This window comes from Chelmon rostratus, chromosome 17 (genome assembly GCF_017976325.1).
Source record: "Chelmon rostratus isolate fCheRos1 chromosome 17, fCheRos1.pri, whole genome shotgun sequence".
NCBI lineage: Eukaryota > Metazoa > Chordata > Actinopteri > Chaetodontiformes > Chaetodontidae > Chelmon > Chelmon rostratus.
In genome coordinates this window covers 4,405,667-4,428,768 of record NC_055674.1, presented here as the reverse complement: position 1 = coordinate 4,428,768, position 23,102 = coordinate 4,405,667, and the positions used below count along the sequence as shown (strand labels likewise).

Sequence of the window (23,102 nt, the reverse complement as noted above, 5' to 3'; positions counted from 1 at the left end):
TGAATATGTTTCCTCCCTCCTCCTGCTCCTCCTCCTCCTCCTCCTCCTCCTCCTCCACCAACACCGCCACCTTCGCTCTCATTTGTCGCTCAGCTTTTCATATTTCCACATCTCGTCACCACAAACAGAGTGATGAATGGATGAAAAACGGGAGGCTGTCGGAGAGACACACAGCGGAGGGGAAAACAGTGGTGGTTTCTCAGTCGGGCAAGGGGATATATGTCATGGGAAGTGAAGCAGAAGTGGAGAAGGAGGAGGTTGAAGGGAGGGATGAGGACAAAAATAAGATCGGAAAACTAAAAAAAAGCAAGCAAGCAAAGAAGTGTGGTCACACGGTGCATGGCAATGTCACACGGAGGAAAGTAATTCAGACACATAACGTCACATGCGCAGGAGAGGTATACAGATGTAAAGGGAATAATAAGTATACTGAGCGTGTTTGTCATGTGTAATAAAACACTGTGAATCTATATCTGTAATTTGAAGCATTTAATATTTGTGAGTAGCTATGTGTTCATCCATAACGAAAGAAAGAAAATTGCCAGCATGTGAAGAGATACGAGGAGACAGGAGGAGGAAGGCAGCGAGAGGAAAATAAAATATGAGCGTGACAGTGTTAAAAGGTGGTCAAACGGAAGAGAAAACAGCTTCAGTGTGTATTTGGACTGAATGGAAATAGGCAGTTGGTCAACATGACAATAAATCAGAATTTCACCTCATCACTTTAAGGTGAACGAAAAGTTCAAAGTTTGATAAACTGGATTAGGCAGAGAGAAATAAAATTGAATGATATTGGATTTTTTTGGGCTGATTCCAACACTTACATTTGAGAGTTTAAAAAAAAACACACAAAATAATAGATGGCAGACAATATTTGTTTTTTAACAAACATATATCATAAACAATATATTTGATAAGGATTGCTTAAAAAACACACTAGCAGCAAATATAAAAGGTAATTGGAAGCTGCACAGAAAATTTGCATCAATAATTACATTAGCATAATTATTATAATTTACATATTGTCAGAAATAAATAATTAATGTTTTTAAAAGGAAAGTCTTTCTCACCATTATTTATGTTAACAAACTGTATTCCAATCAAAAAAATGCATTTATAAAACTTTGGCATTACTGTACTGTACTGTTACTTATTTACTTATTTGATACCATACCTGTGATCAGGTAAAATCAGCCAATCAGCCTCGATGGAGAAAGTGACTGTACAGGTCATCATCTGAACATACTATCAGTGGCTCACAGCATGGTACACACTATGTTTACTGTATTATATTAAGATTAACTATGATTATGTTGAGAAAGGTCATGTGGATCATTATCCTCATCAGCAAGTCTAACTGACACAACAAACTAATTCCCACTTCTGTGAAAGCTTAAGTTACGTTAACTACTTAAGTTATGTCATGCCAACACAACAAAAACAGTCATTAATCTGGTATTCGTCAATACAGTAACAAGCACGCAGTCTCCGACACACTGTCGGTTAGTGAAGGCAGACAGCATGGAACTCAATCTAAAAATTAATGTTCATATTTGGTCAAATCTCAACTTGCTGGGAATCTAATTTTCTAAAATCATTAAGCAATTATTGAATACCTATAATTAAAGGATTAAAACGTAATGGGCAGCCCACATGAAACAGCCAGTCATAAAAGTGAGCGTAAAAACTCATTATCTAAAGTTGAGAAGGGCAGTTTAATGAAGTCATGTTACATGCACTGCCATCCATTTCCACCATGTAAACTGGCTGATAATAATACTGACTGAATAAAGATTAAATCAGTGGGGAAACGTAACTACATTTACTAAGTACTGTATTTAAGTACAAATTTGAGGTACTGGCACTATACTTGAGTATCTACACTTTATGCAACTTTAGACTTCTATTCCACTACATCTCAGAGGCAAATGTTGCACATTTTACATCACTACATTTTTCTAACAGCTTTAGTTACTAGTTACTTTTCAGATTACAATTTTACAAATCCTTCCAGTCCAGTGAAGGTCATAGAGGCTATCACCAAGGCTTGAATCTTGTTTTTTTCTGATAAACTGAAGGATGAGTGTTCCTTTATGGATTGAGACATTTTTCCTCCCTCAGTTAAATAAGCTACCTAACAGCCCTGTTGGATCAGCTGGAAAATACAGTCACAAAGATGAAAACTGGGCTGTTTTTCTGGCTTTTCAGAGTGTAGTTAGCATCACTACAAACATACAATGGTTTTATATAATATGATGTACTGCTACAGATTAAAGTACCCAACAATAAATAAAGTAATTAAGCTTAAATATCTAAAGCTGTAATGTGCAATACACACATTAATGAAGCTTAATATTAATTTTTAAAAATCATATTTAACAGTAAACTGGTGACAGACATTATTCTTCTGCAGAATTACAACTTTTACCTGTGATACCTGGGTAGATTTGGCTGATAATACTTAGCTACATGAGGTTTTGAATGCAGGACTTTTACTTTTAGTGGAGCGTTTTCAGTGTGGTATTACTGTTTTTACATACACAAGGAGCAACGCTTCCTTCTCCACCGGATTTAATGGTAGTAAATAATAAGTGTTGGTCATTAAACACAAGCTTTAACGTTACTTAACATTAGCTAGCCGTTCCTTCCTGAGCACCTGACACTGTAGCTATCTGTATGCTAATCGTTGTATAGCTAGCAAGGTAACTGCCACATTAATACTTTGCCACATTTAACTCGTTTGTCCAGTATTTTACAAAGATGGTGTTTTAATTATCATGTTTTACCAAGGTACAAGTTCATTTTTGCGTCATACTCGTTGAAAATGTAAAATAAATTATTAGCTAAGTTTGGCTAGTTTAGCTAACTTTCGTATGTTAGCTTACCCGTTGACGTTGCGGAGCTCAGGGTTCGGTGTGGTTTGAGGCACGTTGATGGCCCAGCACCTTGTTTTAATCGTCCCCCTCTCATCGTCTTCCAAATAAATTAAGCCTTTAGCCATGTACCATTCCTGTTTGTTTAATGCTGCGTTGTAAATAACTCCTAACGCGCTACCAAACAGTCCTGTATGAGCTGCACTCCGGGACAGTCCATCCACTCGCCGGTAGGACAGCCAACTGATCAACCGATCAAACATGGCGGCCAAAACATGTTCGATGCAGGACAAGAAACACAAGTTCATACAAAATAAGATTAATATAAACAAACTGAATTATGGCGTGATTAATGATGAGCTATGAGATACCATACTCACAACTGGGGAAATGGTTTTATTTGTGTGACCACATGTAACATCTGACTTATTTTCTGTTTGTTCATTGCCTCAGATCAATATAACAGCCTTAATAAAAATCTGAAAATGACTTAAAAAACAGTGTTATTGAATGGCCTGCGGGTTTGTTTTTTTAAGTCTAGCTTGTTGGCTTTTTATCGTATCATTAAGCAAAACTCAACTTCAGTAACTCTGTAATGTAAAAACACACTTGTACCTTTATTTTGTGTGTATTACAGTGCATGGGGCTGTGTGTTTCATGTGCATCGTTTGGCATCTGCCAATCACTTTGCACTTTGACACAACTATAATTAAAAGTAAAGAAAAACAAAAGAGTATTTGGTTTTTATTTTTTTCACACTCCTTTACGCACACACACACTGTCAGTCGATCACACAGCTTTTTCTCCCAAATGAAATTTGCCGTGGTCTCAGACAGCTGCAGGGTTTGCTGGTTTCTTAACAACTTAATTAAGCAAATCTCCCTTTTTCCACCGAGGTAATGAGCGTAGTTTTACAGGGATTAAACAGTCTCCAGAGTTGAAAATAAGGCTTTGTGCTTAGCAATCTTATCTGTCTTTATCCATCCAGCCAATTTTCCATCCAGCCCTGTTAGCCTTACCATATTCTTCTTTTAATTTGCAAGGTATTAATGCTATAATGCTTATGAGTAAAGGCATAAATTTGCCATCTTGACTTGGATTAATATTGACAGCATAATCGTTCAGCAAATGCATACATTCGTTTAAAAGTATTTTAGTAAGCCCACCATGGTATACCAGAGTCGCAATCTTGGCAGCCAAGTCTGTTGAACTCTACTGGAGGTTTGAACAGTGTCCATTCCCTCATTTGATGATCTCTAACATGTTGCATGGAAATCTCCCATTAGTGATCAGCTGGATGCAGTACAAATTATTCACATAATTTGAATACTCCTCAAACAGTTCAACGACCCTCCTGCCCTCTGTCGACCATCTGCATAATGTTTCTCCAATAGCACACACACACTTCAGGGTTTCCTTTAATGTGTCATCCATCTGTGTGTAAGCTGTACACTGTAAATATAAAGTGTATATGCACAACTTAGAACGTGCTCAGAACAGTCAAACAAAACATTTTCTCTGTTTTTATGATGTTTCTTCTCATTTTTCAGCAGACTGAGTTCACCATCATGGAATTCTAGATGATTTCTAATCCTTCTGCAAATGTTTACCACCCTCCCAGAAGATCAGTCATGACTTTGTATTTTTCAGAAACATGAATTTGATAAGATCAAAAGTTTCAGTCACTAGCTAATGGATCTTGAAGTTACTTCAGTTAACTGCCTTTTTTAATGTCAAGAATGGCAATTGAACGTCAACATTTAAGCCAACATAGGCGTCATTTAAGTGCTCAGAAACGCTAAAATTCAGTGACTGTGGAAACTCCATCTGCTAGTGAAGATCATGTGATATGACTGAAAGCTCCAGAACAGTTACTAAACTGGCCCTGAAATGAGATTGTTGTGTCAAACAATGTTTTGTGTAGTTTGTGGCTGTTTTCATGAAATTAAATGGTGAAACTTTCACTTCTTGACCCATTTCTCAAATCTTTTTTTGGCCAGAACTGAATAAGGTGACGTTACTCTACTACCTTCTTTGGTCCGATATTTATTAGTGTGAATATCTTGGAAACTTTGTTTTTATGAATATGGTGTTTTTCCTTTCGTACCAAAATAAAAGCACATTCAAGTCTTTCACCGTGATGACAGATCCATTTTTCTCCCACTGTGAGTCATCAACCACATCAATAGAGGCTGAACTTAAAAAAAGACTGGTGTTGGATATTTCAGGCCCCTCCATCCAAATCTCAGCGAGTTAACAGTACTTTACATCAGAGATGAGAAAGTTCTCTTCCCTCTTGGGACTCAAGTAAACCACAGATAAGAATCTTTTTTGGATCTTTTTTTGGATCACTTCTTATACTACATGTATAACGACACTGCACGAGTAATTACACTTTCCCACTATCTTAATGGATTATGAAAAATAATAAGCTCTTACCACGAGATAATTAGGATGTGTAAGTACCAGAGCTGAGACTGGGCAAGGCTGATAACTACCTCTGGCGAGGGGAGATCGACGTTGAAGGGCAAAATTATTCCAGAGTGTGAGCAATAGCTGCAGACTTACTGCAACTGAGCCCCTCTTTTGTGGTCTTAATTGGCAGATGTGCAGATAAGGGAAGGAGGAACCCCCTCTGCACACACACACACACACACAAAGACAGACAGTTTCAAAGAGACTTGTTCTGGTCAAATTAAGTTTCACTCCAATTAAGAATTTTATCATCAGGCCTCTTAACTGGGAGTTGGACGTCCTTCCGCTCTCATAAGCTCATGAACTTGACTAATGACGTCCACCAGGACTTGAACTGCCAACAAGGGTGTTAAATGCTACCCCCTGCTGGTATTAAGACTAATGTAACATATACTGTGCACTAATGTACTGCAGCGGTTCCCAACTTTTCTGGCTCATCACCTACTAAAATACAGCTGTGTTCACTTGTAAGCCCTCATCACAGGTAATGGCCTCAGTGTGAATAAGAGAACAAGAGCAGCTTTATTAAAGAGGGATTTTTGGAGGATTTTAAGAGGCCCGAAGTATCTGTATTATTCTTGAAAAAAGCAGAATATATATGTAGATTTCTTCCTCATTATCCCTTTAATTATCTAGTGCAGCAGCTCCTAACCAGGGGGTCACAACACGACTCTGACGTGTTATGAGATGCTAAACAGAACAGGGTAGCTATCCATTTTTATCTTTCTTCAATCCCTCTATTTTTCCTGGATACTTTTAACTCCAGGTCTCTAAATAACTTGTGATGAGGGGCTACATGTAGACACAGCCTGCATGGTATTTAGATTTTTTTTGTCATTTTGGCTTTATGTGGCCCAGACCGTTGGATTTGGCATGAATAAATGACTGACGTTACAGTACTGACTTTCATCTTACACTTGACAGTTAACATCAATACTGGGTTCACAATTTCAGCTCTGCTCTCTCCTTATGGATGTAAACAGTCACAAATCAAGGCTGGTCCCAAATGTCAAAAAACAAAACCAACATGCAGATAGTTTTGGTTTTATTTTCTCAGGATTTGTGATTTCTGCCACACAATGAAGCTTTGTGCTGCTTCAAACATAAAAACAACACCAACATATCTTTCTAGAAACAGTGTCCCAGTCACTCTGGATAATCCACTGTCGACACTTTTCATTCATCTGCAGTATAAAGTAGCTTCACTGAAAACTGTTCACAGTGAGAGGAGTGGATTATCCAGAGGACTGTTTTTGGAAAGACATGCTGCTGCTGAATTGTTTCGATGTCTTTTCCCAGTGCTCAGAGCATCAGAAATAAAGTCAAAAGACTCAAAACCTGGACAAGTAAAACCAAACCTGTCTTTAAGGCAGGATGCCATGAGCTGTGAGGTGTTAAGAGGGATGGACCCTTTTTCTAAACTTCTAAACGTTTTTGAAGCAGGGGGACAACATCGAGGCAACGATTCCCTCACAGTTAACCCAGAGTGGATGTAAACCCCATCAAATGTAAACTGAAAGCCGACGCTTTATCCTCATCGTCATTGTGAAACATAATTTAAGATCAAATTTGCAGCAGTAACTACTAACTGAAAATGTGTCACCGTTCAAATATTTATAGACTGAAGTGTAAAACTTTACTTATTTCAGGCAAACAACTCAACTCAACAACAAGAAGCATTTGGGATGACTGGAAATGCACCGGAGTTCATCATCTGTTCTCCTTCGTTTGAACATAAACCAGGCAATTTAAGCAGCTGCATTCTACTCAAGATGACAAAGAGGCAGATTAACCTGAATCTGTTACAGTGAGGCGGGGTACTGGAGGAGTCTGGATCTGAGGCTGAGATCCTGTTGGGAAAGCCTCTATAAGAGCCTGTTAGTCACAGTGCGACTCCACCCTGATGCTGTGGCGCTCGGCAAACAGGGCTGAGTAAACACTTTTGGGTCAGGGAAATCACACGGGACGCTGGAGCTACTTCCCTGCAATCCCTGCCCTGAAACACCCCCAGATACACCTCTTAATGCATGGTAAACAAGCCGGGTCACAGTTTATCCACTCCGCTCGGAGGCTCGGAGAAACGGACACGTCTGAAAATGGAGGGAAAAGACACGAACGAACAGGGAAATGCAGCCTCCGTGTCACAGGCTAATTAGTCTTTATGAGAATATAACAAGACATGAATCTGAAATCAAACAGCTGATTTTTAGAGCAATGTAATTAATAAGCATGTGTTGTCTTCTTATAACCCATCAGTCAGCAGTGATGCATAGCAATGACACAGCAACAACAAATTAACTCAAGACTATTCTCTGTGGTCTAAATGAAGCAGATATCAAACATGGTTGACTTAGTAGGAAACAAACATTACAATATAGACATATTTTCAGTTCTTCAGTGGTCAGAGAATCCTGGTTTCAAAGAGGTGATGTCAGGAAAGCAAAGGATAACATCTTTACTGCTGGTCAGTCGTGAAATAACTCGAGTCAGTGGAGACGGTCCGTACGGAACATTTGCTGATGTAACGTTACATCAAAGGCTGTAGGCGTCCTCAGGTAACTCTCCCAGGAGTTCATCCAGCTCATCATCTGCACGACATACATGGAAACATGAAGCAATGTGTAATTCGCATCAAATTCAACTGACAGGTTGCTTTCATGGAAACAAGCGGATCTTAGGGCAATGCATTCACCTCAGAACAAAACTTTGACATCTTTTTCTGAATTGTTCAGATTATGATGACAGAATTTGCTGTTAGTCAGAATGTTAGCGTGAGTCAAGCAGAGACGTATTATGTGGAGCTTGGAAAATGGTGATATGGGGCACTGACTTTGATGAATTTACTGTTCAAGTGTTGAGAAATGTGAAAAGTTAATTCTGGAGAACGATGAGTTAAAGGAGTGTAGGATTTAGTGCCATCTAGAGGTGAAGTAGTAGATTGCAAACCCTCGCCTCCCTTTCCAAGTGTGTAGATCATATGATGGCCGTGCAACTTCACTACTAAAGGCCTTTTTGAGAGCCAGTGTTTGGTTTGTCTGTTTTGGGCTACCGTAGAAACATGGCGGTGCAACATGGTGTACTCAGTGGAGGAGTAGATATAAAAGAGCTCATTCTGAGGTAATGAAAACACAGTTCTTACTTTCAGGTGATCATACACTGACAGCAACATACTCATGAATATTATTTTCAGTTTTCTGCGAGTCGATCCCCTTAAATCTCACACACTGGACCCTTAACAGTCAAAGTGGCGGCGTCAGTCAGGTTGTATTAGTCTGTATTACATGTAGCTCTGGTTGTGACTGTGTGAGTGCAGCAGCAGGCAGGACGGAAGGACTGTAACAGCCGAACAGGTCGGTGTTTGCCAGGTAAACTACAGCTCACAGTCCACTGTATCAGCAGATTGTTGCAAGAAAAACACGGACACGTCCTGAGTTACGCATAATACAGCCTCTATGTGCTATTATTAGATAGCAGACAGTGTGCAGCTTGTGCCTTAACCATTTGGCTGTTTGTAGGCAGTTTAATGTTGTTCTGTGTGTAGAATAAGGTGCTGTACAGAGTGTTTATCTGAACAGTGCTCAGTCACTTATGCAAATGATCAACTTCGTAAATCACCACAAACTCCAACAGAAGCACAATCCAGTCCATCCAGAGAGCAGAGAAACAGGGGGGAGCAGTGTTCAAACCATTAGTCACTTGTTCAGAAAACAAATCAGCTAATTTGGAGGCTCTGTTTGGGTCAACTCTGCAGTGAAAAACAAACATTTTTCTTGGTTTTTAGTTTAGCCTACAACGGTCGTTACACACCAAGAGCTCCAACTGTTGGATGGATGAAAAACAAAGTGATCCCTTTTTTCTATTATTAGACTTTGTTAGCAAAAAGGTAAAATATGGCGAGAGGAAAGTAAATAATAAAGCTGTGTCCTGTTATGATTCCTTTAACTTGTTTCTATTTTCTACTTAATTTAAAGTTATTTTTTTCTGCTGTAACAAGTGAATTTGACCTCCTTGTGTTTTATGAAGTCTTCCCTTAATATTTCTGATTATTTCAGATCTGTTGTTGGCGTGAGGTGAAATACCCGAGACGATTGACCAGCCACTTAGTGATAGTGGTCTCTGACTGACAGACTGAGGGAGAGACATTCAGGTCCCTGGAGCCATTTCACTGTTGTGCTGAAAAAAACGCTGAACTTGGCTTGACTTTATGTTTCATATCATGATTAGATGAATATGTACGAGTTGGCTGCTGATCAGACTAAAGTAATTTCAAATACAAATTCATTCGCTGCTCCATTGTATTCTGAATCATCTGTGCATCTATTTTTTGACATTTTACTGACTGGATATGAAAAAGGAAAAACAGACTAATCAAAATGAAAACGTTGGTTAGTTGCAGCTCGAGTCCAGAACAATGCAGTCAGAAGCAGATTGGGTTTTGAGTCAAATGTGGATATCTCAAAACTTTACCAGACAATGTTGCGGTTTTATTCAGCAAAACTGAATTTTACAGGAGTTTAGAGGAGTGTGACACTTGGCAAAGCCAAGACCAGACTTCATCTCTCTGATGACCATGTTATTACATATGAGGGGCGTCCCACCTGAATCCCAGCCTGAGTCCCGCGGTGCTGGGTTCCCAGCAGACTCATCAGGGCCTCTGCTGGAGCCAGCTGTAGTGTCTCTTGATGCTTGGGGGTCTTCACCCCCCTCTGCACATTTCCCCCCCTCCTGTCCCTCGTCCTCCTCCTCGTCAAACACCAGGTGCATCTGAGACACGGGCTCCCGGAGGACCCCCGAAGACCGAGCGGATGACGGCAACATCTCCTCCTGAATAGACGGAGAAAAGTCACGTTTTGATCCGTTAACGTTTGCTGGGATGCAACGGTGCTGTGTTTTCAGCTGACGGTCGTGGCGCTCACCAGGACGAGCGGGGGTAGCCGAGTGGAGGAGAGACCGACTCCATCAGGGGCGTAGATTCTCAGCAGGTTGTTGGGCGTCACATTCAGGTAATGGTTTCGATGGGAGGGGGAAAAGACACCCACCTGTCCACAGCGGGAGCAGAGATGGACATTTAGATTCAGCTAAAATGCCAAACGGCAGGTGGCAGCGAGTCTTACCTGTTTGAGCAGCAGCACGGCTCCGACCTTCAGCTCCTCCACTCGGTCCTCGAGGAGACGACGATGCACAGTTCCCTGAATCTCCCCTTCAGTCAAAAATAATATGAACAGAACAATGACGACAATCGTAGTGAGGACACTTCTGCATTGTGAGGTTGGTCCTTGGGCTGTTTGAAGGTTGAGACTTGGTTTTGAGGTTGAGGTTTGGTTAACGTTAAGGGTTGGGGGTTAGGCGTTTAGTTGCTATGATTGAGATTAGGGTTAGGGGCAAGAGAATGCCTGATGCCAGTGAGAGTCCTCACAAGTATAGACAATAAAATACTAGAAAATAGTGAAAAGTGTCCACAACCTCCCCAAAGCCCAAGATGGCATCTTTAAATTGTTAACAGACGAACATTTTGAGAAGCAGGAAGCAAAAAATGTTCAGCCTTTCCACCTGAGAAATGACTCAAGCCATTAAGTAGGTGATTCATTTTCAGCCGTTCAATCAACTGATCTTTTCATACAGCCACCAACAGGCTGGCAGCAGCTTCTGCCTGCTGGAGAAAAAGCTTCACATCTTTCAACAGGTGGGAGGCACATTGCTGACAGAGCCGTCCCTCGTGGTGTTGGAAGCACTTAACACCCTCCCACTGCTGATGCCAATCTACGGCAATTGAATCTCTAATAAGCACTTAAGTCCGATGTTGAGCACAACATCTACTCCTGAGTGTTAATAATCAGTGCGCCTCATGTGGCTGCTCTCTGGGGGCCATGGCAACCGCCTCAGCTGAGAGGTGGATCAGATAAAAAAAGGTAAGGGGGCTTAAGAGAGAGCACCTTCCTGCTGGAAGGACAGAAAATATGTCTACTGGACTGTCCATATATCATATATACGCGTATATCTGTGTGTGGAATCAAGCATCAAGCATGCACTCGTACTCTGGTACCATGTGGAGCCGAGTTGAGCAAATGTGCAGCAAACTGCTCACAGCTCCCCACCCCGTCTTTAATTCACCATCCCTCCACACTTGTCTTTACTGAGTGCTTTCACCAGCTTCAAGATACTATTGCGTGCGAGAGCCTTCGCTACCTGTTGGGTCTTTAAACACAGCCTTGGCATCAGCGTGTGTGTGGATGATGCTCTTCAGGAGCATGGCCATGTTGGGCACTTTGTTTCTTGTCAGCTGTTTCAGTGCAGCCTGCAGTGATGAGGGAAAACAAACATGTTTCTGTTATTTTACAAGAACTCAGGTAACTTTGCATCAATTTCCACCCACGTCACTGAAGTGTCTGCATGTTTACAGACATGATGACTGACTAATCGATAAACTGATTTTTCAAGCAAGACGTCAAATATTTGCTGGTGCAGGTTTCTAAAATGTCAGGACTTCAAGCTTTTCTTTGTCATACACAGTATGATCGTAAAAGTATTTTTATTTTTAGTGTTAAAACAAGCAATTTCAGTGTATACTGTACATATATAATTTTTTGGTAATATTTTCTTACATTTCATAGAAAATGTATTAAATTCATTATAAAAGAAGAAATACTCACACTGGGATCGCATCAATTTGTTAATAATACTGTAAGAAAATAACTGAAGTCCCTGCACTCCCAATAACTGTCTCAAACTGTATTTACAGCAAATTTGCATGTTTCTATATTAGCCATGAAATCTATCCTCGATAACAACAGTGCTGTCTGGCTTCTTGAGACACGTACACATTTTATCATTTCTGTAAGCAAGCAGTTTTAAATCTGTTTACAAAATGACTCAAAGTGACCCATGTGTAGAATTTGAACATTTCATTTTCTGGTGCCATCTGGTGGCAGCATTGAGTATAACACTGTCCAACAGCACACTGCTGCAGATGATTTATTTAAATTTTAGAGGCAGTTTAGTCAGTTTGTCAAACTGTCCCTACCTACCACCTCGTAAGAAAGCTGACCCCGCTCACTTCTGGTTTTCACTGTCTGCACAAACGTCAGTGTTGCACTGGGTTTGGATGACTTACTGATGGCAGTACATAAACAGCAGCGAGCAGTAGTTACTGTTGTGATCGTCTTCTGTTTCCTGCTGCACATGTTATTATTCAGTCAACAGATGTGAGGAGGGCTGTGCGTTAATTCATTTATTCATTGCAAACGGGATTTGGGGAAGCTGGGGTTCATGTAAACAACCTCACCTGAATGAGCTCAGCCGGCATCTTGCCAGCGACTCTGTTCACGTTTACAGCTACAACGGAAACAAACATGATGCAGCGCTCGCAACGACTGACACTCAAAAATACTGGTAAGTTATTCCACAGAGGTTGACCCACAGAGAGAGTAAAACGAGAAGCAGAGTCTCCATTAGAGTGATTGATGAGTGATTGTGCTGTTTATAATTACAAAACACCTCTTGGTACAGCTCCTTCATTTGTCCTGATTATGCCAAAAGACCTCCAGCAGTGACACACACTCTGTTATAATGGAGGACAAATAATAAAGGAAACACCTTGACCTGAATAAAAATTTACTTATTGCATTGCTTGAAGGGATTGAATTCAGAACTGCATTTCAATGTGCAATCCTGTGTTGTGCAATGACAATAAAGCTGAACCTTTGACATTGAACTGGGAAACCGTTTGAGTCCAATCTTTTTTCACTGTATTGACGTAACTGCACAACAAAGCATGTAACGGCCATGGGAGATCACCTTTCGAAGTACCATGACAACGCTGTAGGAGTGCAGGAAGCACGAGGGGTTCCTGTCATCCAGTCCCATCTCTGCCTTCATCGCCGCCCAGGCACCGCCGCTGAAGTCGTCTTCCTCAGTCTGTGAGCTGGAGCCCTTTCAATCAATTAAAACAGTTTAGACGCTCACAAATCTATCATTATTGTGCTGGCGACATACTCAAAATAAGCAGCCTTAAATGACATCACACTGTGCACATGTGGATTGAAAATACGAGGTTCATGTTTTTACTACGTATTTTTTTATCCTCTCTGCCTGTTTACAGTGCTCAGATGGTCAGTGTGGCTCCACTGCAGTCAGACTGCGTGAAGATTCATTTCACACCGAGAGCTGGAACTCTTTAATGTCTGGTTTTGAAGGTACGGAAATGTTCAGGGAAGAAAATGCATCCTGGAATGTTTGAAAAATCAAAACCTGCCTTCAAGTCATGTCACAAATATCACAGCATGAAATAACCACTGAATTATAAAACTGGCAGATTTTTCTATGAGCTGTTGTTGGGAAGACTAAACAAACGTCATGAGACAATGAAGTCTTGTCAACTGCAGACAGGAAAAACACTAGTTATCGCTTCTCCTGTCTCACATACAATGAACAAGGAAATGTGCTTATGCCACAGTTACTGAATCAATTGCCTTGACAGGACAAACACATCGATTCTGTTAATGCACATTGATCTAGTTTCTTTGCTCGCTTGTCCAGTTCAGTGCTGCAGAGATGTGGAGCCTGTCCCAGGATGCATTGGGTGCGAGGCAGAGAAGGAGGCCATCATGCCACCATTAGAGGGAGTGTACAACCAACAACGCAAACAGACGCAGAATACACGAGGCGCCCATCACGTATACGTGAACGTGTAGTTAAAAGCAAGAATATCTCCTGCGTTACTCCTTCATTCATCATAGGCAGCTACTCCCATTGGTGATAAAAACATAAGTTTTTATCATATCAAACATAAGTTGGTTGCAGCTCTAGATTACATCTGCGTTTTAGTTCATGTTTTTTCACATGGTGCTAAAAAGCCTTCTAAAAACAAGCTTTCCTGTGTTCTGTGCTGTCTCTGCCTTTATTACCTGGCTTGGTAATCGGGCCACAACACCGTGAGCAGGAGTCAGAGGAACAGAAACCACTATCTGGTCCAGGCTTTGACCCTGCGGCTGAAAGAGAAGAATTAAATTATCACATGGCACTGCGGCGTAAAAACAAACATAACCGTTAGATTCCCTTGACAGTCATTTCATTAGAGCTGAGGTGACACGACCTCAGAGCAGCAGCAAGAACGAGGCTAAAGGAGACTCTGAGGGTGAGATGACATGTGATTTAACTGCTCTGATGCTTTCATTTCAAGAGTGGAACCACTGCAACCAAGCAGATCCAGACAGATGGATGGATTTCAGGTGCATGGCAGAGGAAGAGCACCAGCGCTGGATGAGACTAACCTGCTGTGGCAGCAGTCCAGCAGGACCGGGGAAGCGTCGGGTCCTGGGACGATGAGGCTCAGAGCGAGGCCTCTTCCGAGGAAGCTTATTGGAGGCAGATACCAGCTGGACCAGGCGGTTGGTGAGGACCGGCGTGTGAAGGGGATGAGGGCTCAGAGCCGAGGAGCCCACAGATGAGGAGGAAGAGGGTGTTGGGGAGACTGTCTCAAAGAGGCTACGAGCATGGGGCGAGGGTCCTGGTGTTAACCGTGGTCCATGCGGATGCTGGGGCCTATTGAGTGACCTGGAAATGGGGCTGGGGGCAGGGAAAGTCGCAGTGATGCCAGGGAAAACAGTAGGACTCTGCGGAGGGGCTGACACAAAAGCAGGACGGGGATTTGGAGATCGCAGAGGAGTGGAGAAAGCCCGAGGGGGCAGGTTATGACTGGATGAGCCAGAAACCTGGCGTGCAGTACTGAGCTCTCTCAGGCTCCCATCAGGTCGTGTCTGAATCCCTCCACAGGTCGGGGGTCGCAGCGGTTTGGCTGAAGATGCAGGATCGGCCGGGGGCGCAGGTGGGGTTGGAGCAGGAGGTTGAAACAGCTGCCCCATTTGGCGGTCACACTCATCCAGGTCTGCCAGGTCAACATCCCAATCATCAAAATCATCCTGAGCCACGCAGGACTTCAGCGGCCCCTCTGCGTTAGCACGACTCTGTTGTGATGCCAAATTAGACTCAGAGTTATTCAGTGTGGGAGGACAGGGGGAGGGAGGCTGAGCCGGGGAGGAGAGCCGCCTGAAACCAGGAGCAACAGTTTGTCCAGCAGCCGTGTGCGTGCTGCTCCTTGATGCTGTGCCATTACACAGGGCAGCTGATCTCTCTCCAGCTTGCTGAAAGCAATTTTTCTCCGGCTCTCTGTGAGCAACAGAGGAGGCCCGCAGAGCGCAAGATGACACAGCAGCTGCCACATCGGCTGGTCCAGACGCTGACCGGACAGCCCAGTCTGTCCCCAGCAGGTCCTGGGAAAGACACACACACACACGCGCACACACGCACGCACAGTGTGAGAAAGAGGGGGCAGAAGGAGGATCATTGTGCTACAGAAAGCCAGCAGCTCAGACTGACAGGTCGGTAGCAGTTAAAATCAGGTGTGTTGCATTCTGCTGGGAATCACCTCATCGTCAAAGTCCTCCCCAATGCTGAACAGGCCACTTAGTTTGCAGGTCTGTAACACAGGTAACAACACACTGATGAAGTGCATTCACAGCAACTGAAGCAATAAACGTCCACATTTAGCAGACCAAGATCGCTTAATAAACCACAAAACGTGTCGTTAGCTACTTTTTTATTTTACGTTTGTACAGCAACCGTCTTGTTAGCATATGTTAGCTTAGTTAGCTCAAATTGTTTTTAGTTTGCTCGACTGGTTCACTTACCATCGCAGTCATGCGTTATCGCGATTTAAGCCGTGATTGATCAGTTTGGGCAGGTACACCAAACTTATCGAGACATCGAATGCCATTCAGTAACGACGTATACATTTAATTTGTTGTTTTTACGATAGCTTTAGCTCGACAAACAAACGCTGTTACCAGCGAGCTATACAGAACTTTGGGTGGACAGGCTTTTCCTGCTGCTTAGTGCCGCGCCGCCACGTTTAAACACGACGTAATGACGTAAAAACGTAAACACTTATTTAGACAAAGAGTGTTGAAGCAAAGCGAGAGCATTCACTCCTACTCATTTCTGCACCGGCATTCCAAGTCGTTTCCTGTTTCTTTGATTTTTAGCTAAACTACACCTTATTTCCTATATTGAATTATTATTATTGTAACGCCAACAAGTGGCAAATACCTGGATTCAATAGTTCAATTGAGACACAAGGAGGTTAATAAAAGAGGCTCCAACAGTCAGTGTGGGTTAGCTAAGCGGCAAAGGCCCCATACTAAAATTCAAAAAGAAACGAAGAGGAGAGGAGAGACAGTCAACCACCCACTTTTAGAGCAACGGGGTTCATTCTACCTGTGACCAAGATGGCACAAACAAAAATCCACATTTCAAAAAGTAAACCACACAAATAAAATGTGTCTCCACGAACCACATCAGCATCAAAAGTGAATGGGCTCCCAGCACAGCGGCCAAAAAGTACAGTAAATCTGGATGCTTACACCCCATACATTACCGAAACAGTAAACATGCTAAAATGAACATAAAACATAACACAAGCAGTCAGCCCTGTGGATTGGTGTTTTGTTGAATTTTAACCAAACAACACTGAAATAGGGCATGTAGGGTTTTGTTGAATTGTTTGCACTAGCTGTTACCCTGAGGTCTGTGTGGTCTTGTCTGAGTTTTAGTTAAACTGTACAGTATTTGTTTACCCTCAAAGCAGCCTCCTTGATCAGAATATATCTGGTGGGAGACACTGTCGCTGCCATTTGGTCTCTACTAGGAATGGTTCCTCCATAGTTAGACAACTCTTCTCATCCTTTTCTCATCCATCAGATGTGGGTTCTAGGACCTTCATGTCTATATCCAAAATGTCAGTAGAGCTTTATGCTGTTAAATGACCCACGCAAGTCTGGATATGTATAACATCTTTCTTATGTGCAGCATTCACACGACCTGCAGCAGTCCTCTGGTCTGGTCTTGGTGGCCGTGGATGTCATGTCTGCTGAGGAGGACATCCCTCTGCAGCTTTTGTGGAAGCAACAACTGATTTCAAGCTGGTCCCCCCTTCTGGTCACTCCACCTTCGACTAATCAACCCCAGTGCTTCACCAAACTCAGCACCATATATGATGTTTTCTTCCTCTCTTCTTTATTTGGTTGTCGCTGTCTGTGGCAAAAGAAGTGGGTCAGTGCGTCCTCTGACAGCAAGGCAGCAAGATCCAGCTTCACAAGGAGTCACTGGCTGCTGAGTGTTGCTTTTGTACTGCACATGATGTTGGAGCAAGAGCTACTGTCTCCTCTGCGCTCCCATTTTGCCGAAGCATCTGCATTTGCATTTGCTCGGCCTGGTTTGTATCTTATTTCCAGCCCCACCTTTGTTGAATCACTCCCAGTCTGGCTGTTTGCCACCTTATCTGCAGACTCCACACGTGTAGCTGTTGAATGAGGCAGCACTTGTTCAACTTGACCTTCAAGTTCTCTCTCTGCAAATGTTGCAACACCAGCTCCGGGCTCTGCAAATAGAGATCTCAAAAATGTATCACACCATCCAAACATAAAAGCAACAACTGAAAACTCTGATGTCAAAATATCCTTCCATCAGCATTTAGAATGTATTGGGAGCATTGCAGAGGCCAAAGGCCATTTTATTAAATTCAAACAGACCAAAGAATGTGCAAAAGGTTGCAAAAGGTCACTACAAGGACCTGAGTGTAACCACTAGCCTGATAGGGTGGAGAGCCTGTAGGAGCAGCTGGTGAGTCCTCAGTCCTGAGCGTGGAGAGACATCCTTTGTGTTTCTGCATTAAGTTGCCTTCAGTCTACACACACGTGCACTGTCTTCTTTATGAGCCGGCATACAGGGACTGAGGCTCTCTCGTAAAAACTGCGCCTGCAGCACGGTGACAGTTTTGAATTTTCTTTTTTTAAATTTAGTTCTGACTGTAAGAGTTTATTTTAGTTCAGGTTTAGTTTTTCAGAAAAGTGCATTTTTACTTTTACACTCATTTCAGTTTACAAGTATAATGTGTCAGAAGTCTGCAGCTACAAATACACAGAAATATACACACTGAACATCAGAGCTGCTGAATGGGCTGCCATGGTTGACCTTTGCATTCTACAACAATATTAATATCATGTCCTTATTTAGGTGTACAAGACAAGACCGCATATGAAAAACAATATTTATATTAACACACATTTGTCTATTACACAGTAAACTCATGAACAGGTCAGAAGGTTCACAGAAAAGTGCAGTTGAATTTTCCTTTGTGCCTGTAGTGCAAAATAGAAGCTGAACCTTGCACCTGTGCAATTTCTGCTCACATTTAGCATCATCTTAACCAGTCCCTGAATTTATACACTGTTCTTATCATACAGGGAAATATGTATAAGGTAAGTGAGGCGGCCAGTAGCTCCTTCCACTTTACCACATATTCATTTCCTCTGTAGTTTTGGCCTGTTACCTGTGACAGGTATACATTCACCGTCACTGGGAAAGGGAGCGCGGGGATTGGATGGAGCCCCACCGACACCCGCCGCAAGCCGTGTTCCACCACTCAGCCGGCTCCTGGCTGCAATAAAATGGGTGAAAGCAGAGCCAGGCTGACCCAGCTGCGGCAAAACAGAGTCTGCTGCGCCGACATCTTTACAGAGACCTGGCTCCACCGCAACCTCCCGGATCGAGCTGTGGGTGCAGGCGGCCGGACCGGGTTCCTCCGGGCCGACAGGATTCCAGACTCCGGTTCAGACGAGAGGAGGACTCGGTGCTCATCAGAGACCACAGGCGGACACAGGTGATGACCAGGGTCAGATGTTCATGTGCGACATGACCGACAAACACTGGTACCTCCAGAAACTGAAGCTGAAAACCTAAAACCTGAATGAATTTACGCTCATTTCATTTAATTTGAATTAGTTTTCTAACCAGTTAAAGTTTTTTCTTACAAGGTGTCCTTTAGTTTCCGTTTGCGACTTTTTTCACGGCTTGTTTTAGTTTTACTTTCAGTTTGAGTTCACGGTGATAATCCGCGACCTGGAGTGTCTGCGCCCCCCTTCGACCCTGTGGTCCGGATCACTCCCCTTCAATGCTTCAAAACGTCCATATGAAGCGTGAACAACTAATTCAAACATTTAAAAAAAACGTAAGATCCAGCAGGGACGAGAAGTCCTTAAAATGCTCTGAAAACTTTAAACATGTGCGGGTCAGCTGGTCTGATGAAGCTCATGTGATTGGTTGAAAGCTACAGATTAGCTACTAATGGACCAGACTTTTTAATTTCTGATACCATATTAACTGTTCTCCAAAAAAACAATTAAGTATCTTTTCAAATGAAGATCCCATCAGTGCTACATCCTGATGGACAGAACATCTTTACATATATGTCTCAGTAATGTGAATTCTCTGTTTGTCCAAATTTGTTGACAGATACATTAAGTTAAGAATGAGCTCACAATGCTGGTTCCCAGTGTGACTTTAAAATCAGATAGAGGCTGTTAATGGAGGTTAAACTTTCACACGTGACCAAACTGTGAATGGAACATCATCTATCTTGACATGTCTTGATTCTTTGGTTGAGACTGTTTGGGGACATAAATACCGGATCAATACCGCCGCTTGGTGGCCATTTTGAGTAATACAAGTGTCAACTTGCATTCTGCTCTATTAATAACTAGTGCTGAAGCTGTGTTTGAGCAACAATCTCGCGGCTGTGTCCTCAACATTTCAAGAGTTTTCCTTGATATTTTACATGAAAGGGAAGTAAGGCTGATTTAAATGATGAGGGTTTGTGCTTGATGACAGCTTTGACCCGTGTGACTCCCTGCGGTCCCAGTGAAGGGTGAGTAAAAGCTGTAGGCTGACATTTCTCTGAACAGTACTACCCAGTGCTTCAGAGGCAAGACCCTGTCGCTTTAGATAGTTTTCTGTATGGACTTGTGGCTCGGATCAAACAGGAGAACTGTTCAGTATCTAACCTGTCGTCTTTCTATAAATTCTCTAACGTTGATCTTTCTGCTGGGGTGGCTTTAAGGTGCCATGTCAAAGGACACGTTCCCGTTCAGCTCTACGTCGCTGCGCTCTCTGAGACTGGAGCGGGACCTTCAAGAGTGGGAGGATGCTCGGAGAGCGTTGGCTCACAGGAGAGCCATGAGCAGGGCCCCGCTGCCCCGGGCCCCGAGGCCTCCTCCCAGGCAGCAGCGGCTCCAGGAGGTCCGGGCCCCTCCATCCCAGGTCCGGTGCAGGGACACGGCCATTCACAACACCTTCATGTGTGGGGATATGAAAGGAATATTCGCGGTGCTGAAGGACCCCGGGATGGTCAACGCCCTGATGGAGACGGTGCATGAGGAGATGGTGTGGACTCCAGAGATGGGTATGAGTTCGAGACCTCTTTCTGAAGATCTCACATAAATGCGGGTAACACTCGACAGCCTTTCTCTTCCAGGCATGTGGACGCTGAGCTCCAAGGTGAAGCAAACCTCAGCATTGCGTCTGGCCGCCAGTAGGGGACACACAGGATGTGTGGAGGAGCTGCTGTTTCGTGGGGCTGAGGTGAACGCCGACCCCGGAGGAAACACTGCCCTCCACGATGCCTGCGTAGGCGGCCATGCTGTCTGTGTGCAGCTGCTGCTGTCTCACGGAGCAGAGCCTGAACTGCTGGCTGCAGATGGCAGTGCTCCTCTTCACCTCTGCACATCTGCCCAGTCATTCCAGTGAGTGGTGAAGGAGCTGACAGCTAACTATTTCTACTATATATTACTATCAATAATAGGTTCTCTACCAGCCCCAGTTTCACCACTGGGATAACGTTCATCTTTAAAAGTGATTTCCTCCTATTGCAGTAATAAAAGTTGTGTTATAAAAACCAAATTTTCTTAAAATAAGACAAATGGCTTGCCAAGAATGTGAGAAAATTCAAATCTCTTTAACACTTTGAGAGAAAAGATATCACTTCTTTCAAGAAGTCACCAAAACAACTGAAGCAGCAGTGGCCTGCGTTTATTTTATTTAAAATAAGGTTACAGAGAAAAGACTCGGGATGAGCTACATACTGAGCCTTTTGTTCCAGGTGTGCAGAGCTGCTTTTAGAGGGAGGTGCTGAGGTCAACGTGAGGACGAGGGAGTCCAGGCTCACACCTCTGCACGTGGCCGCAAAGCGAGGCCTGGAGGAGCACATGGAGCTTCTCCTCAGCCACGGAGCGGACGTATTGGCAACAAATCGAGAGGGCGAGACCCCTCTGAACGCGGCGTGCTCCGGAGCCGAGAGGCCCACTGAGGCCGGCCGCTATTTGCGTGTGATTCAAAAGCTGCTGGATGCAGGAGCTGACCCCAGAACTGCAGGCAGGAAGCAGCACACCCCCCTGCACAACGCCTGTGCAAACTGCAGCCCCCGGATCGTCGACATCCTCCTGCAGCATGGAGCGAAGGTAGATGTTGCCAACTGTGCAGGATACACACCGATGGACTGTCTGTTACAGGTAGGTCTGGGTGGATTTCAAGGATAAGTTAATGTAGCTGGAGTTATGTATGTATGTTAACAGCTAAGATGTGGCGTCTAGAAACTAGAAGTCATTGATTAAGTAGATTTTAGCTCAGGCAGTGCGATAAACACTTTTCTGCTTGTTCTTTAAGGTGGTTGAAGATTACCCGGACCAGAGACCGGAAGAAATAGCGCGGTCACTTCTGAACCATGGAGCAAAGCCTGTTTCCCCAAGGGTTAGATAACGCCACCACACTGACAGACTGTGATAAAATACATGAAAAATGAGCAGGTTTCTAATGCACACCGGGGCGAAAGGTGATAATAATGCAGACAGGAACTACAGAATGAATTACTATACAAAATATCAAATCAATGCTTCAAGTTAAGAGTCTAATGTTACACGACATCCGGCCAGTATTTTAATGCAATAGTCATGTTAAATGTAACGTTAAAATAGTGCAAACAGTTGTTGGAAGAAAAATCATGAAAATAACCTAATAATACAATATGAGGCCGAGAAATGATCAAAATCTCAAAGATGGAAAAAAAGGCTCTGGCACACGTCAGATCACGTCAGACAGACGGCAGTGAGCCCTCGTGAAGTGTGGTTGATTCATTTTTTAACATCCTCTGCTCTAATTAGTCAATTTTCCAGTGAAATTCTGTAAAAAGTTGGACAGATTCGTCAGTCTTCTTTCCTCTGGACAGACGCTGAAGCAGTGCGTCCTCTCTGCTGCCACTCTGGAGGTGATGCTGAACTCGTACACCTCTGTCCCTCCCTGTGAGTGGATGGACTCTGTGCCCACTCAGATATACGAGGTGAGCTGTCGGCGGTGTTAAATCAGCTCTTCTCTTGGTTGCGGTGCAGCGCTTCAGTGTTTTTGTTTGTTCCTCCCTGCTTCAGGATCACCGGGCTTTCTTCGACTTGGTGCGTCAGCGGAGCGGTCAGCCTCGCTCTCTGCAGCATCTCTGTCGATGTGCCTTACGCCTGCGCCTCGGAGCCCGATGTTACTCAGCAGTCAGTAAACTGGACATTCCCACCTCTGTGAGGGATTACCTGCTGCTGTGTAATGACGGGACCCTCCACTGACTTCATTGTATACATGCTTTTCTGGAAACAACTTATTTTAGATTACAATAACCTGTCTGTGTTTCTTTTTTTTAAACCAACACTCTTTCTTGTCAACTTGCAATACATGACAAATACAAATAAACAACTTTACCTCCTTATCCTTTATCCTCCATATTTGTTTATTTATATTGTATTTCTGAGCTGATACTATTGTTGTTACACTCATTTTAGCAACTAAGCGCTTGCATAACAACTTTATAGCATTATTGTTGCATGAAAG

The 23,102-nt window shown here is 43.2% G+C and overlaps 2 protein-coding genes across 5 annotated transcripts; one reads left to right on the top strand and one right to left on the bottom strand.

Annotated features, from left to right (window-relative positions):
- Nucleotides 1–6,390: 6,390 nt before the first annotated feature.
- On the bottom strand, nt 6,391–19,473 carry hrob (homologous recombination factor with OB-fold). Of its 4 annotated transcripts, XM_041958009.1 has the most exons (11): nt 18,733–19,473; nt 16,979–18,158; nt 15,772–15,822; nt 14,618–15,616; nt 14,252–14,335; nt 13,143–13,277; nt 11,535–11,643; nt 10,463–10,548; nt 10,265–10,387; nt 9,947–10,172; nt 6,391–7,936 (listed from the first exon to the last, which is right to left on the bottom strand). In XM_041958009.1, the coding sequence occupies exons 2-11, from the start codon at nt 17,033–17,035 to the stop codon at nt 7,881–7,883; spliced, it is 1,926 nt and encodes a 641-aa protein (XP_041813943.1). In that variant the 5' UTR covers nt 17,036–18,158; nt 18,733–19,473; the 3' UTR covers nt 6,391–7,880. The 4 variants fall into 4 exon arrangements, with proteins under 4 accessions (XP_041813943.1, XP_041813942.1, XP_041813945.1 ...); XM_041958008.1 differs by having other exon boundaries at nt 16,979–19,473; XM_041958011.1 differs by having other exon boundaries at nt 13,155–13,277; nt 16,979–19,473.
- On the top strand, nt 18,720–22,970 carry asb16 (ankyrin repeat and SOCS box containing 16). Its single transcript, XM_041958013.1, has 7 exons — nt 18,720–19,062; nt 20,299–20,640; nt 20,713–20,980; nt 21,337–21,745; nt 21,900–21,983; nt 22,459–22,569; nt 22,655–22,970. The coding sequence occupies exons 2-7, from the start codon at nt 20,304–20,306 to the stop codon at nt 22,838–22,840; spliced, it is 1,395 nt and encodes a 464-aa protein (XP_041813947.1). The 5' UTR covers nt 18,720–19,062; nt 20,299–20,303; the 3' UTR covers nt 22,841–22,970.
- The last annotated feature ends 132 nt before the right edge of the window (nt 22,971–23,102 follow it).

Excerpts from the sequence above, each read along its gene's own strand:
- hrob (XM_041958008.1), bottom strand. The coding sequence starts at position 17,035 with ATGGCAGCGACAGTGTCTCCCACCAGATATATTCTGATCAAGGAGGCT. Across the intron at positions 13,278-14,251 it reads TGGCCCGATTACCAAGCCAG|GGCTCCAGCTCACAGACTGA; the intron begins GTAATAAAGGCA and ends ATTGATTGAAAG. Across the intron at positions 10,549-11,534 it reads TGTGTTTAAAGACCCAACAG|GGGAGATTCAGGGAACTGTG; the intron begins GTAGCGAAGGCT and ends TTTTGACTGAAG.
- asb16 (XM_041958013.1), top strand. The coding sequence starts at position 20,304 with ATGTCAAAGGACACGTTCCCGTTCAGCTCTACGTCGCTGCGCTCTCTG. Across the intron at positions 20,641-20,712 it reads GGTGTGGACTCCAGAGATGG|GCATGTGGACGCTGAGCTCC; the intron begins GTATGAGTTCGA and ends TTTCTCTTCCAG. Across the intron at positions 21,984-22,458 it reads CAAAGCCTGTTTCCCCAAGG|ACGCTGAAGCAGTGCGTCCT; the intron begins GTTAGATAACGC and ends TCCTCTGGACAG.